This window comes from Lichenostomus cassidix, chromosome 4A, assembly GCF_008360975.1.
Source record: "Lichenostomus cassidix isolate B80296 chromosome 4A, HeHo_3.0, whole genome shotgun sequence".
NCBI lineage: Eukaryota > Metazoa > Chordata > Aves > Passeriformes > Meliphagidae > Lichenostomus > Lichenostomus cassidix.
The window spans coordinates 13,169,564-13,186,150 of NC_139485.1; the positions used below are offsets into that span (position 1 = coordinate 13,169,564).

The 16,587-nt window shown below is 50.0% G+C and overlaps 1 protein-coding gene and 1 long non-coding RNA gene across 2 annotated transcripts in view; one reads left to right on the plus strand and one right to left on the minus strand.

Moving 5' to 3' along the window:
* LOC146437520 (uncharacterized) overlaps positions 1-15,911 on the minus strand; it is a 43,152-nt gene extending 27,241 nt beyond the window's left edge. Inside the window, exon 1 of the long non-coding RNA XR_014852264.1 lies at positions 15,670-15,911. This is a non-coding gene — a long non-coding RNA (uncharacterized LOC146437520). The remainder of the gene's footprint in view (positions 1-15,669) is intronic.
* AR (androgen receptor) overlaps positions 14,276-16,587 on the plus strand; it is a 39,369-nt gene continuing 37,057 nt past the window's right edge. Inside the window, exon 1 of the mRNA XM_085060610.1 lies at positions 14,276-15,480. Within this exon, the coding sequence (XP_084916736.1) occupies positions 14,573-15,480 (908 nt within the window). The 5' untranslated portion in view covers positions 14,276-14,572. The remainder of the gene's footprint in view (positions 15,481-16,587) is intronic.

The following is a 16,587-nucleotide window of genomic DNA, read 5'->3' on the forward strand; positions in this document are numbered from 1 at the left end:
ATTGCTAACCACTCTGCTATTGGTTACCCTCCTGTGTACAAACACAATACTCAGTGCTTCCTCTATTCAGTTGGATCCTTGAGCAGAATTCCAGTTGCATCTGTTTGCTTTTTAAGCAAACAGAAATAGTTTTAAACCTTTTTGTAAATATCTGAATGGATTGTTGTGTTTTACACACATACAGAGCGCAGTTTCTGCATTCACACCACAAAGGAACCAGAAGGCAGACAGGGAAACGAGCTGGAATAACAAGAGCCAATATCCTTACTGTCTGCTGGATGCCAGCCAAAAAGCCAAACCACCCACCACAGACTGTGAGGTATGAGAATTATTGCTGCTGCAGCAGTGATGGGGAGGCTGAGCATGCCTGAGTTCCCCCCTGCTCTGCCTCTGCCTCTGCCTCTGCCTCTGCCTCTGCCTCTGCCTCTGCCTCTGCCTCTGCCTCTGCCTCTGCCTCTGCCTCTGCCTCTGTCTGTCCACAGGAGTCACTCACTCCAATCCCAGCTGAAATACCGGCAGGAAAAAGATGCTTAATGCAGACCCTGCAGCCTAATGAGGGGAAAGTTCCACCACTCTCAGCTGCCTTCTAACAAGGAAAAGTCCTCATTTGACCTGAAAGTTGCTTTGGACATGTGTGAATCTGGTTCTGGGCAAGACTAGCTGACCCAGCCCGAGGAGCTGAAGCACTGCAGAACTGAAAATCAAACAGAATCAGTGTTGAGGTTTGAAGTGCTGCCAGTGGTTCTGGTTCTGCTGACTGACATCTCACCTCAGTGAAAGTGTCTGCTCCAGGCAGGACAGTGGTGGCACTTGCCTTATTCCACTCTTACTGGATTTATGACTAATATTCTTGTAATTATTTCCTGACCTGGGGCCATCAAGCCTGGAAGAGAGGACCACATCAGTGCTTAGGTATTAACCTTGCTGGTTGTATGCAAAAGGGAACAGCTCCCACCATTCCTGCTGATGTCTTTTCCTAGAAATGAACGCAAGATTTTCAGAGAAAACAAACAGTGTTGATAGTCTCAAGGACAGGAGCACAGCTGAGTTCACAGGGTCTGGGATTCTGGCCCTGGTTCCACTGCTGTTCAGGAATTCTCCTCAGTAACAACTGAATAAACCTCAGACTCCTCCTGCTTTATTTTCTGCTACTTTGGCCCATTCTTCATTTTTTTGAAGATGAAGAATGACTCCCAAGTTTCATTATATGCCTTTTGTTATTTTACTTTGCTGAGGTTATGGTCTCTTATTGCTGTGGATTCCCTAAGCTTGGGGGTCTCTGGGAGCTCTGGGGGTCTCTCTCTCTCTCTCCCACAGCTCCCACAGGCTCAGCAATGCCTATTTGTCCTTGGGAACACACAGTCAGTGATTTGGCTGCTGAATTAAAACCCTCATGCACTGCTTTGCTTTTTTAAATTGTTTCGGGTACAAAGTAGAAACTTTGGGTTTCTTTCGGTATGTGGTTTTTAAACTGGACTGAAGAGCTGTAGCATTCTGGATTATCCATTAACTGAAGATTTGTGTTTTTCTAAAGGAGAGGCAGACGTGAGAAGGAGGAAAACAAAAGAGTACTCTCCAGGTTATTCCCTGTGTGAGAGTGAGTCAACTCCAACTACTGCACAGCACAAGATCCTGTCTTTAAAAAGTTTCTGAAATAAACTGATTTTCGGACAAGGATTATCAATGCATCATTTTAATTTCTTACTACAAAAGAAAAAGAAAAATGGAGAAAAAACTTTTTTTGGAAGGATGAATTCTTTATGGTGCAGTGTACTCAAGCTCTGCCCCAAACACACTGGTGCCCTGGATTTGAGACAGTTCCAGAACTAGAATTGCCTTGGGGATAAGATTACCCCTCTAAGCCCCCTTAAAATACCAACTCTTTAAAAATGCATCTTATTTCATAGAATCACAGAATCACTGAGGCTGGAAAAGATCTCCAAGATCATCAAGTCCAACCTGTGACCCATCCTCAGCATGTCACCAGCCCAGAGCACTGAGTGCCACATCCAGGCATTCCTTGGACACCTCCTGGGATGGGGACTCCAAACCTCCCTGGGAAGCCCTTTCCAATACTTGACAGTCCTTTCTGAGAATAAATTCTTGCTGAAATTCACCTGATTTCCTAGCTTTTGAGTAGCACTGTTGGTCTCTAGTCCTTTTCCTCCATAAATGTGACGAGTGTCATGGTGCTGTTCTGGCAAAGCGTCACAAACACCCCAGGACTTGATGGAAGTGGAGAGGGAGAAGAAGAGCAGGGCAGAGAGAGATAAATTAACAGCAGAAAAAATGAGAACTGAGGCTTGCAAGTTGACTGAAAGACCTAAAAAGCTCTGGAGAAGGTAAAAGCGTGGGTGTGTCCATGTACTGGCAGTGCTGGGCAGGAAAGCCTGTGAAGTTTCTGTGTGAGGGGGCAGCTGTGGCAGGGCTGAGGGGCTGCTCCCTCCCCTCACAGCTCACCAGCACACCCAGCTCACCTGTCTGGAGACTGTGAGCTCAGTTTATCCACTCTCTCTCCAAGACCCAACACCTGGGCTTGCAGAAAATTAATCTATCTTGTAAAGAGTGTGTTCCTCAGACAATAGATCATTCACAGCTTCATTTTGTGGCTGCTTCCTAGGGCAGAACATGCTCCCTCTATATTCTCCAGGGTGCTGGTATTGATCTCCATCAAGCCAGCCCCAGAAGAATGAAAGTGCAATCAGTGCAGTGCTGGAGAGAGTTACAGCCCAGGGCCTGGAAGCTTAGTGGTGGCAGTTTAATAGACCTGCCATAAATGAACAGCAAGACAAAAACAATGTGCTGTGGGAACCATAAATACGTGATTATGAAATAACAAACCAGGATTCCCAAAGTGCTAACAACCTGCTGGCATTCCATTTAATAACTATAAATCTGCCATGGCTCAAGTTAAGTGAATTCCCCTCAGCATATTAAACTCTTTGTTTACAGGGAGAGTAATTACTGTGACTTTTAGTGCAAATAAGATGTGCCCAGTCCAGGATATGTAAAATTGAACACGGACATCTCTCACTAAGCTGAAAGCTCCCTTTGACATTTGGGGAAAACTCTCTGAACTGTTCTCAGGCAGGAGGACCTGTCTGTATCCATCCCTGCACATCCCTACAGCCTTTCCTGATGTGGTGGGGACAGGAAAGGGTTAAAATCTCCTGGCTGCTGTAGATGTGGGCAGGGATGGATTGCAATGTGCAATATGCAACGTGTCAGTTGCAAACCAAATTGGGAGGTTTCCGTGGGAGCAGCAAGGTCAGATCCCAGCAACAGGAGCTAAGGATTTCTGAGTTTAACCTCGGTTCTGACATTGACTGTTTTATGAGTTTGGAGAAACCAGAGAACTTTGGCGTGGATAGATGGAGGATCAGAAAGCACACCCACCTTACAAGGAAGTTTGGCAGGTTAATTAGGGTATATTTCCTAGTGCTCTGCGTGAGAAACCTGCCAGGATATACACCTGATAACATTTACAAATGGCCACAGATAAACTGAGAAAACTTTAAAATGTTTGTTGCAAATTCAGTGGGAGCAACAGGAATGTGTCAGACACAAGAAAGGAATGGGAGTGGTGAGGTTTTCCAAGTGGATTTCCAGTTTCTAAATACCATTTCTCAGGCCATGAGGCTGTCGAGGAGTGACAGCCTTGATTCACTTTCACCACTGACAGTGAGAATTATTAAGGGTGGCAGACAATTACCAAATGGACTCCCAAGGACACTGCCCAATGCTGGAGTCTGCATGGAAACTGAGCAGTGGGAATGACATTAATTATGCCTCAGGGAGGAGTGAATGGTGAAAATAAGATTGACGTCAATCCAGTGGTCCTCGGAAATAGTCACTGAATAGTTGTTTGGGTGAGAAGAAAACAAACTGGATAATGAAAGTAACTTTACACACAGTGGCACAGGGTAGATATTGGAGGCACAGAGTCACATGCAGAATGAGGAACTCCTCAGCTGGTTTATGCAAACCCTTCCTGGAATTCTTCTGAAGCAAGAGATTGCTCAGATTCTGCCAGGTTCCTAAGTTGTGATTCTCAATGGAAATCAGAGGGTGGAGGAAACAGAAGAGTCCTGTCCTTTTCCCCTTCCCGTGTACATCATACTGAGATTCCTTTTCTCCATCAATGCAAGGTGATTGCAGTGACAAAGAGTGTGCATGGGCACAGACCTGCCTGGGACCATGCTGAGAGTCCTTCTGACCCAGGATGGTGCCAGGTCCCTGCAGCAGCAGAGGAGGGTCCAGCAAACTCTGCACCTCTCACAGGTGAGCTGTAATTATGGCAAACATTAGAGGGAATCAGAGACCATTCAGGTTTACCTTGGACCTTCTCCCTACCTGTGTGCCTTAAGAGGCATCATTCTTGCTTTATACCCAACTCTTAATTATGATTAACCTTAATATGCCTCTTTGCCATTCCCAGTGCTTCCTTCCTCTGAGATCAGTTCAAATGTGGCTTTTCAAACCCTCTCTTTCAAGGAACCCCAACAGACATGTTTGGGGGTGTTTTTATTGAACACAGTCTGCAAAAATGTGTCTCATTTTATTTCCTCACTGTGAGCTGCTCCCACGCATGGGGACTGGGAGATGGATGAACAGGGAATGCCATGGAACCCTCTCCAGAAGGGGCAGAAGGAGAAGTGATCAGATGAGTAAAAGAATAAACAGACATAGCAAGCAGTAGTGAACAAAGCTGAGCCATGAGGAAGGGCTGTGGACAGAGGCAGAAGGGCTGGTCCACTCAGAGGGACAGATTCACAGGGAGAATTCTGTCTTTCATGCCTATAGCCTTATACAATAGAAAAGTAGTTTTGTTTCCCCTTGACAATAAAGTTTTTAGAATATAGCAGCCCACTAAAAATCCTAAGGAAAGAGAGAGGTGATATAAAAGGTGATGCTTTCCTCAACACCTTTTTATTTACTTGCCATTATATAGTAGCCTGTGCAGCTGTTGGTCCTCCATTTTCCTTTCAAAATTTACAATTTCTTCCAAAAGCAGTAAGGTCCCACCCTTAAAAATGACTGGAAGCATTCCATGAAACTGATTGCATGCAAAACCTTCTCTTTCGTGGCTGAGAAGATAGAGCTGGATAAGGAATTGTATTTCACTTTGCCAAATTAATCAACACAACGAAGGCAGCAACCACTAAGTAAACACAAGGCAGGACCTGGCACCTTCCTGCAGATGGACAGATAAGGCAGCACAGAGGCAGCATGTCCCAGCTACCCAACGGGCAGCTCAGATGGGTTTGCACTGTTATTATTGAGGTCTGGAGCAAAAGCAGATAATCTGTTGAAAAGACCCTTTTCCTGCAGAGAAAAAGATGAATTGGAAATAGAATGAATTGGCCCACTCCATACCTCTGAGACACACTGGGGCTTTTCAGTCAAACTTTAAATATTTGCTCTTGCACTGGTAAAAACAACAGATTCCTTTCAGGTTACTGTTTTTCTGAGTTCTTAAATCTTTTTTTCCAAGAAGATTACGAATGAGACTCCAACCTTCTCCGAAGTACTGCAACACAGTCTGATCTCTCCTTCTTTGAGTCAGGTCTCTGATTCCTCAGGGATTCCTCATGCCTTGTTAGATTCCACCAAAAACTACAGATAGTTTGGATTCTACATTAACATCAGGGCCCAAAAAGACTGTAGATGCTCAAAGACATGCAGAAATCCCATTCTCATCTCCTCCCTAGCCCCTGTGACCTTTCTGCATATTGGTTACACTAGGGTGTGAAACAGCCAATTCACATTTCCTTGCTGCTTGTCCCGTGGCTTATTGACCCAGTGCTCGATGTGTTTGTGTTCCAGGTCTAACAAGATTATTTATATGTAAACCAGACCCATTCTTGTTTGTTCAGATCAGTTTTCTCACTGCACTGTTGTTCTATGACAACTCAGTTCCAGGGCTGGAGGATCTTCCAAGCCCAGTTGGACACGACAAGGGATGATGCATGTCTGTGGCTGGGGACAAAGGCATCTGCCACGTGTGAGCACAGGGACAGCAGCTGGGCTGCTGGGAGAGCACTGCAGGACTCACTGGTCTTATAAAAACCACAAAGGCATTGAGGGGTTGCTGTCCTATTGCAGTGCTGGAGGAAGAGCAAAAAGGGAAAGGAAGGACCAATCTCCACTAAAAGGAAGAGAGGCAGGGAAGCCTCTCCTGCTGATCTACCTCTTAGGCTGCCAAAAATTGTACAGCCTTTGCCTTTCCCTTGTCCTGTGGTAAATTCATGGATATCAAGGGGGGAAATAATTTCCTTGGCTTTACTGTGGTCTTTGGGACATCCACATTTTGCATTTCTTCTAAACTTGTTTCTCCTGGGCTGAAAATGCTAAAAATATTTTGTCTGTGCTGTTGTTGTTGTTGTTTTTCAGGTGAAGAGCTGCTCAGTCCATATCCTGTTCAGCAAACAGCACAGATTTAAGGTGTTCAAAGATCCATGGTGAGGCAGGACATGAGCAGCGGCAGTGGATTGGAAACAGACTGCTCATGCTTTGTTTCCCCTTTATTTTGGTAACACCAAACAGGATTTTGTCTAACAGAGCAGAAATGATGAGCTGATAAGAGTTGTTGTAAGCAGCACTAGTAAAGAGGAAGGAAGCACTAAATAATTGGTTGAAACTCTTGGCTTGCCTGAAAATAGGATAAACAAGGTTGGCAGACACCTCACAGAGACTGCGATGCAAGGGAATTCCATTTTCCTTTCAGGCTGTGTTCTCTCTAACGCAGATGTTTTGCCCAGCTTTTTGCTGCAGGTTTACAAACACAATGTTCATCCCCCAGCAGACAGAAGAGACAACCTCCTCCCTTTTCTAAATCCAGGGAGCTGGCTGACATTTTAACACAGCCAAAAGCCTCTTCTCTGAGCAGAACTGATGGGAGCTGCAGGGCTTGTTCTTAAGCAATCATAGAATGTACCAGTCTGAAATAAATGCTGTGTGTGTGTTGATATGCTGTGTGTGTGTTGACATGCTGGACCAGCTCTGTTACACATCTGGACTGTGCTGCTGCAGGGAACACCATCCAACAGTGGTTTATATTCTCCATGGCTGTTGGCTGTTTGGTGCCAACAATCCCAAAAACCTGATGCTCTGTGCTGGCTCTGGGTTAGAACATGTTTGTATTTGAAGGGTTACAACTATGTCTAATCGGAATAAAAAGCCATGAAACAAAATTCACCAAAACAAGCAAAGTTCCTCTGCAGGAACTAAGCGAGGCATGGCTTAGTCCTCACCTCTTCCTGCCAGCTGTGGCTGATGTGATCCCAGGCTCAGGAGGAGAGGAGATCAGGAATGAGCTGTGGTGCTTGGCTTCCAGCTGCAGAGGCACATGCAGCCATCCCTCAGGCCTCCCTCAGGCAGGAAGGAGCCAGCAGCTCTCTGCATCTGCAGGGATAGGGACAGCAAAGCGGCCAGGGGATCACAGTGGGGGCAATTAGTGACCCTGGTAACGAGCTTGGCTTTCTGTGCAACGTGGACACCAGGCTAGCCCTGGGGACCTGTCAGGATTGCGAAACCTGTCAGCACAGAAATGGCATTTCTAGTCTCTATTTCAAAATAGGGCTGGATATCAGAGGGATGGATTCCTTGGGGGCAAGATTGAACAACAAAATAAAAATGCATGCAGGAACTGCAGACCTCTTGTGCTTCACAGGGAGCTATGTAACAATGAGAAAAATGTAAAAGTAAAGCTGCCAGCTTCTTGATGGTTCAGAAAAATGAGACATCTGCTGATGATTTATAACTGTAGAGACTTCCCAAGGGAACGTGCAACAACAGTTTATGAAAGTACCCAGAGAACATCATATGAGAAACAATAATGAGCTCTACAAATGGAGCTCTGGGCAATATAGTTCCAGATACAAATTTAGAGTTTTAGAGTCAATAAATGCTGGTTATTGGTTGAGCAAGGCACAGACCAATACTCAGCTTGATAGCATGTCTGGTCTGTGGTCAGTGCCCCGAAGAGGCAGAGAAGGGCTGCAACCACTGCAACCACTGGTGTCACCTCTGTTCCCTGCACAGGACCAGACTGAGGGAACTTTGTGTGTGCACCACTGTGTGCTGCTGAGGCTGGAATTGCAGCAGCAAAGATAAAGCCCAAGGAATAAACAACCCATACCACTGCCCTTGGGAGCAGCATTACAGAAATTACACCTCTGCCCAGGGTGCAGAGGGCTGGGAGCCTCTGTGGCCTCTTTATGCCAAGATTTACTGCCCTAGAATGATGTCACTAACAGCTTTTGACACTGTAAGACAAAACTTTTCAATACTAATTAAAGGGCAGCAGGAGATAAATCACTGAAAACCTGTTTCACCAGAAGGTTATTTTTGTGCTGCAGCAGAACATGTGGGCAGGACAAACCCATACAGCCTCTCTGGGCTCTCTGTAAATTTTGCTCACCTCTGTTTACAGGTAACATACTGTGTTCCAGCTGTCCTGGTGACTTCAGACTCCTGGACCTAAAGGTTTCTTTATTTTGATTTAATGGAGACACTTTGGAGACACTACATTATCCATATTTATGACTTGTTTTCCATGTCATCTAAGTGAGGCATTCCTTGCCAAATACTTTTCATCTCTACTGTCTCCCTCGGGGATGCACTACTGTAGATTTTCCTTTAATTTATTAACCAAGGACTCCTCCCCCTTATACCAGAGGGGCAGGAAAGTGCTTCAGGAAGTGCAAAAAGCAGTGAACACCAGTCAGGCCTGTATTTACCTCTCCAGGGATGAGCCCAAGGACACACCTGATCCACCTTGCACATTATCCCAGGATGCTGCGCAGTCTGCAGTGTGGAATGCAGTGGCAGCATCTCAGGACCTGTCTCCATATTGGTGCCCCAGGTGTGTGTTGGGCAGCAGAGGAACCACAGACAGAGGAGAACAGGAGAGATGGAAACTCCTGTTCAGAAGCTTGCCTGGTTCCACAGGTGACAAAGGGTGATTGTCACACCAGCCCATGCCTCACTCTGCAGGAAGAGCTCCATGCTCAGTGGAAGGAGGCAAGGAGGTCAGAGTCAGTAGATGGGGACTGTACTGTACTGGCAGAACCCAAGGTACAAGATGAATGATTTAAAAGGGCATGGGAGGTTTTCCTAATGAAGGAATTGACACCTCAGTGTCCAAGTAACAGTGAAAATATGCCTATGAAGTAAACTATGCAGTCTTACACCTCCAGGACATTGCATCAGAGTTTTTGTGAGCCGTGCTGTAAAAACATTAAAGAGGTGTGTTCCTCTATTGAAGTCTCCAATGGGCAATTTCCTTCCCAAAGCAGCTCTTGCATTTGATCAACATAACCTAGTCCCCTCAGTCACTCTCAGCTGAGCCCTGACACACCTTTCCTCTCTGAAATTCTTTAGATGTGTTACAGGGTCTTTAAATAGCAGTGGTGGGAAATGGAACACACAGTGACCTCTGAGATTTGCTGAGGAAGAGCTGTGCCTGCTGAGCTGGGACAGACACCAGCAGCATTAGAAACTGCAGATAAAGGAAAACATTCTGATGCTTCTTGAGATCCTCAGGATGTTCAAACACACAGCAACAACCAAACATCAGCTCCACATTGAAGCTTGGATGAGTCCTGGACTGCTGAAAGCAGCCCAAAACGCCCACAAGCTTCCATGAAGCCAGTGAACCTCCACCAACCTCTGGCATGTCACTTTAGGTAGTCATCCCTGCCCAGCAATGGAAATGGGCTTATCCCAGTCTTCTCCCAGCCCCAGGCTGGGAAAATGGATCTGCCAGTGTTGTTGACTTGGACCAGATTTCATATTGGAACTCAGAAGTCACAAACACATGTATCACCTCCCTGGCGCCTGAGAAACTCCAAACTCTGCCCAAAAGGCAATTGTGTAAGACATGGGAAATGGTACAAATGTGTGTTTCATTAGGAGTGAAGATTTGTAATGTTGTCAGCACTGCAAAGATTGATCAAATGGACCAAGCACTTCAGTCATCTCACTAAGGTGCATGAACAGTCTGTTCTGAAAATTGTCCTCCAAGCTGTGAGAGAAAGAAAACATGCCGGTGATTCTGTGGGGGTGACAGGGATGGATTTGGGCAAAGAGAAGAATAACACTTCAGGTGATTGTAGCTGCTCCAGAAGTATTACCTAAGACATTGCTTAGCCCTGTATTTAAAGCAAGATTTGTTCCAAGACATGTGAACAAAGGCATTTGAGAGGCACCGTGCAGGTCTGCCTCTCTCTGATTCTGCTGGGCTGATGCCATCCCAGGGCAGGAATCAGCCAGGGAGTTCTGCTGTGAGCCAGGTTTTGGTCAAAGTCTTCTTCTCCTGCTTCTTGAGAGGTGACAATCCTCAATAATCCCCCCCGTGCTGAGAGAAGGCTTGCAGGGTGACATCAGCACAGCAGGATCCTCTCACTGATCTGTCTCAAATGCTTGATCAAAACTCACTGAGTGCAGCAGTGAGGAAGGAGATGATTCCCAAGCTTTGGGCTTTCATGAGTAAAAGCAGCATCAATGTTGGCCACTAAGGAGAGGTGCAAGGGAGAGTTAAGCAACCTGTGGCCCTAAATCAGAAAGGTGCAAGCTACAAGAAATGTGTGATGTTCTTAATGGTCAGAATTAAAATAGATGAAAGTGAAAACATTGTCTGCACCTTCCAGCAAGAGCTGCTTTTAAAATCTCTTAACCCACCCATGTGAACTCACGTATCTGTCTGATGAGACAGGGCAGTTAGCAGTCCAGGATTGACACAAATGGCTAAAATATTTAAAATCTTAAGCAAGCTGTATTGCTGTGTAGCGCTAGGCAGCCTCAGAATAACAGAGTGGATGGAATAAACAGCAAAAGCTGTGGGAGGCAGCATTAATGAGCCTGGCGTTCCACAGGCTCCTGCCTGCAGGTGAGGGCTGGTGGGAGGGCCAGGCTGGCTGCTCCAGCCCTTGCAGCCTAATGGGCTCACATCCTGGCCACAGCATCCAGAAGAATACAAATACAGTCTCTCTTGCCTGTGTGCATGTTGCTTTCCCCTAAATTACTGTGTCTTCCTTGCTGAGCTGCAATTAGAGACATTTTCCAACCTGCACAGAGGCTTGAAGTGTCTCTGGCTCATCCAGCTGCCTCTGCCTCGGTGGGGAGTGGGATATAGTGCTTGTGCTTGTGATTCTTTCTGAATTTCTGCCATTATTTTAGATGTTCCACAGAAATGATTCCAGTTTTCCTCATGCAGGCTGCTGCAGTTGGAAAGAACTCCATTAGTTCACCATTTAGGGTACATTGGCAAGGCATGTGTACTACAGACAGGTTCACAGATGTTGAGAGCTCCTCAGAGCTGGGATGGTGCAAAAGAAAGAGTGCTGAATCCAAAGTCAAGGTAATTTGGTAGGTGATGGGCTAATGGGTTATGCCTGCAACTGACTTCAAGGAATGGAAGCAAAACTGTTGGACTGTGTGTTACTGGCCTCATTTTACTAAAGATTAATGGTGGAAAATGATTGATTCTGTTCCTGGCAAGTCCTGCAGGACTGTGATGATAATATTGGAGCTCTCTGGGGCTGAAGATTTGAGCTCTTAGGGATCACCTGGTGTTGAATATAACAAAAGACTACCTGTTACTCTTGGGTCTAGAGGGAAATTTTTTAATGGAATGGCCCCCATCTCTCTGAAAAATATTGTTTGCTGCAGTTCTGAGCAGTCACACAAGACATTCAGAGCCAAAGGATTTTATCAGAAAAAGTATTTTCTTGGTGTCCAATGTTTTTGACAGTACTTTGTAAATAATCATTTTGGTACTGGTCCAGCAAAGCACTTAAGGGAATCCTGAACCTTAAGCACAGGAGTATTTCCTAGATTTCGGCGGGACTATTAATACACTTCAAGATGAAGACGTGTTGAAGTGTTTTGCTGGATCAGGTTTCCTCAGCATCTCCCCCTGCCCAAACTGGAGCTCACTCTGCTTCTGGTGAGGCCAGGCAAAGTGCCTGTTCTGTGACGCACAATCCAGTCCATCATCTTCAATTCCTTTTCTTCCTTCTGCATTTAAATTTACTTTTAACTGAAAGACCAAACTGTCAGTGTCATACACAGATCAGACCTCAGCCTATGGGGAAGGCCCTATAAATACCTGCATGGGACGTTAAATTCACATTTTAGTAACCATTTACAGATACAAATTACTTCAATACGTGTTGCTGGGAGAATGAGAAAGTATAATTGAAACCCATATCTAATTCAAGTTGAGAAAAGAACATCTCTAGAGCACTGCATGATGACTTCGGCAACCAAGTATAAAGATTAAAATACACACAGCCTTTGAGCAGATCATGTGCAGTCGTGCACATATACAGCTAGAAAATCCACTGACATTCCATTAATTTTAAATTAAACGTGAGGACCAAGTGAAAAAAAAAAACCCTTGCAAGATGCCTCTTCAAGAAATAAATTAAACACATCTTAACCACAGACCATCAGCCAGAACTGAGGTGTTGGCTCTGCAGGCTGGGAAATACACAAACCATTTTGCAGTCTCACTTTCTGCATCCCTGCAGTGATGAACATTCCAAAAACCTCACAGCAACCTTCAGACTGGGGGAAAAGCCAGGGCCCTGTGGATGCTGCAGAGAGAGGAAAGGGCAAGGAAACATGAACAGGACCAAAGCCAAAGCCCGAGCTAGGAGCTGAAGCCCAAACATGTTCCACCCCAGATGGAAAAGGTTGTTTGTATATCAGAAGTCTGAATTGTGCCAAGGTCTTCGTAGGCTGTGTACAAGCTGAGGATGTTTCCTCCTTGTGGGAATGGTGGGATCAAACAAAGCTCTGGTCAGACCCCATGTCTTGCTTGAGGCACAGAGACCCTTGTTCCCACAGCGATACCATGCTGCCTCCCCAGCCCTCAGCCCTTCTCAATACAGTTCTTGAGGCTGATAGTGAGAATCCTCCCCTAGATGTCTTCCAGAGTCTGTATATTTCCCTCCAGAGGCCTGTCAACTTGGAAAGGCTGGAAGAGCAAAGACACTGGAACCCACATCCACTTGATAGCACATATCTTACTGCATATCCCCTGGTTTTGACCATCTCAGGTGTCAGCTGAGCTGCTTCAGTGCTTTAGGGGCTGTGGGACTTGGCATTAGAGCCCATCTTGGTGTTTCACCCACATGCAAGAGCTGATGAGGTTTCTCCACAAATGCTCTTCCTCACTGGTGGCCAGGGAGAGCTGGGCACAGTCCCAGGCCCACCACTGCCCGACGGGTGGCAGGACCTACCCAGATCCATCCTACACAGCAGCAGCCAGCAGCAGTGACCCCATCCCCAGCGGCACACCAAGCCTCCTCCTCCAGCTGCTCTGATCACGCAGGCAGGATGGAGGAAATTGCCAAATTTTGCTTGGCTGGACTTTGACTTTTATTTTTATCTTCTACAGCTTGTAAAAAGGCTTTTAAAAGATGGGATACGTCTCTCTGTTTTCCCCACGGGTTCCACTTATTTATGGCTTTTTTCCCTTTGTCTCCAAAGGGGCTTAAAGTAACGGGCTTGTTTTAAGGTCCCTCGAATGGAAATTATTCCATTCCCAGGCTGCCTGGGGATTGTGCGTCCCAGAAGTTGCTTTAGGATTGTTGTTACAGGACCAGCAAGGGGAGCTCAAGCCTTGTTTACGGTAGGTCCTGCACTAATTCTCTCTGCTAGTGAGATGTTTTTCATCCCAGTGCGTGACCCGCGCGGGGATGCCCACGGGATGGTTCGTGCTCCGCGGGCGGGGGCTGCGGCACGACGCGGGGCAGTGGGAGGTGGAAGAGGGCGGCCGGTCTTCAGGCAGGAGGCGAACGAGGAGGTGCGGGGCTCGGCTCGGGCCCAGCCGGGGGGAGCTGCTGAGCGCCGACAACGCCAACGCGAAAAGGAGCGTTTGTGTGACCGAGTCCGCCCAGATGCGCCAGCTGTCAGCCGGGGGAGAGCGGGGGAGCAGCCGAGCCGGCCCGGGGCGGGTGGTCCGCACGGACACCGCTCGACTAGCAGCCGAGGGGGGAGCTGGGGCAGCCGCGCCCCCATCCCCGCCCCGTCCCGCCCAGCCGGAGCGCTCGGACGCTCGCCCAGGGGCGCCGTGAAGGGCGATGACCCCAGCGGGCCGGGCCGGGCAGCCTCATCCCGCTCCGACCCGATCCGGGCGCCGAGGCGCCGAGTCCGAACACTGCGGCGGGGCTGCGGCTCCGCGTCCGCGCTGCGCCAGGGCAGCCGGAGGGGCCGCGCAGAGCCGGGGCCGGGCGGGCACCGCAGCCGCCGCGGCCGTCACAGGGTTAACGGTGGCGGAGCCGCGGAGCTGGGCGGTCTCCCCGCCGCGCCTCCCTCCCCGCGGCCGCCCCCGCCCGCCCCTCGCTCCGCCGCCGCACCTGCCCGCACCCCCGCCGACAACTTTCCCTGCCTGTTGCGCGCACCGAGCTTCGTGCCCGGCGGCCACGGCCATGGGCGCCGCGGGGCAGCGCCACGGGTAGGCGGCCCGCGGGGGTCGGGCCGGGAGCGCTGCCAAGGCTCTCCGCCCTCGCCTTGCTCCGTCGCCGCTGCAGCGATTGCTGCTGCCCCGCGCTCGGCGAGCATGGAGGTGCAGCTGGGGGTCGGTCGCGTCTACCCGCGGCCGGCGGGCAGGACCTTCCGCGGGGCTTTTCAAAGCTTCTTCCAGAGCGTCTGCGACGCTTTCCAGCCGCCTCGGGAGGAACCGGGCGTCGGGCAGCAGCCGCCGAGCGCGCCCTGCCCGCCGAGTCCCCGGCCGCCGCCGGATCCCCCCGCCTGCCTGCCGCCCCCGCCCGCCTGCCTGCCGCCCCCCGAGCCCCGCGCCGCCGGTAAGGCGCTGCCGGCCGCCGGCCCGGCCATGGGCTCGTCCTTCCCGTGCGCCGGAGAGCTAAGGGAGCTGCTGGGCGAGGCGGACGCGATGCCGCTGCTGCCGCCGCCCGAGACCGAGCCGGCGGACAAGGAAGACCCGCTGGGTGACAGTGCCCGGCAGCTGTGCCGCGCCGTGTCCGCCTCCATGGGACTGGCGCTGGAGGCTCTGGAGACGCCTGCCGAGCCGCTGCCCCGCGAGGACTGCATGTTCGCCGTGCCCGCCGGGCCACCCCGCGCTCCGCGCCCACCCGCCCGCGACCCCACGCCCGCCTTCGAGGCCGCCCTGGCCGCCGAGCCGCCCGCCGGGCCGGGGGTGCCCCGCGGCTTCGGCCGCGTAAAGCTGGAGAGCGCGGCGGGGCCGGCGACGGGCGGCGCCTGGGGCGGCCCGTGTCGCTTCGGGGCCGAGCTGGTCCCGCCGGGTCCCGCGCCCCCCTGGCCCACCTTCTTCGCCGAGGAGGGGCAGCTCTACGGGCCGTGCCCCGAGCCGCCCGCCGGGCCCGCTGACTGCCCTGTCGATGCTTGGTACCCACCGGCCCGGGCGGCCTTCGCCGCCCCCGCCTCCGGCATCAAGAGCGAGCTGGAGCCCTGGGTTGAGGGCTACGCCGGCGCCTACGGCGACCTCCGGTGAGTACCCGCGTCCCGCAGCCCACCGGCACGCACAGCCTGCACCGTGCTTCCCGCCGGCATCCTGCATCCCACCTCCCGCCAGCACCGGCATCCCGTGCCCGTATCCCTCATGCCGCCTTCCGCACCCCGCATCCCACCGGCACTCCGCCACCGTCCCGCCACTGGCCGCAGCTGCCCCATGCTCACCGCGTGTCCAACCCCGCTCTGTCCTGCGTGTTCCCGCTTTGGTGCACCTCTCCGCTGCCGAGCCTTCCCTCTTGCCGGGACGCTGTCATTTAGGACTGACTAGGCGAGATCGTGCCAGGAATGCCGCGGTGCATGCCCGGTGTCCCCGCCGTCCCCATGAGGTCCTTGCGTTTGTTTCCTCACGCATCTGTTATCCAGCTGCTCCCGGCCGCTGGGAGCGGGCGAGATCAGGATGCTGTGCCCCGAAGCACGGATGGATCTTGAGATCGAGTTAACATCTTTCCAGCTCCTTGTCCCGCCAAGAACTGCCTGCTGGGAGCAGAGCAGGGAACCCCGAATGTAGCAGCAGTGAAACATCATCTGTGCTTTGCGGCTGTTTGAAGTACAGGTAGAAAATGCATTTTAAATTAGAGCTAGAAAGTAAAAAAGTAAAGCTAGAGCTAGTAGGTTTTGGGAATGCCCCAGGGGAGGGGAGATTTGTTTGGGTAGAAGGATTGGATCAAAAGTAATTTTTCCTGGTGGATTAACCTCAAAAAAAGGAGATGGTTCATCTCTGTAAAATACGTGTGCAGCATCTAAACCAGTGGACACCTGCATGCACAGCAAAGTACGGCCGAGCTGATGAAATGGAGACAGGTCTGCCCAGGGGATTTTCTACTGGCTCAGAGGCAGCCCCATCCAAGAGTATGTGAGATCTCAGCTGGGGTTTGCATCGTGGGAGTCCTGCATCCACACAATCACCCTGTGATGCTCGGGATGCTGGGAGCAAAGGCTGAAATGAACAATCAGATTTTACCTGTAAATTAGCTCTGGGCGACTGTGCTGCCTCTGGGCTTGTTTGTGCTTTAAATGCTCACAGTTTCTCACAGCTCCCTTTGGGTACTGTGATCATTTCCATCCACACAGTGATTTGCTGGG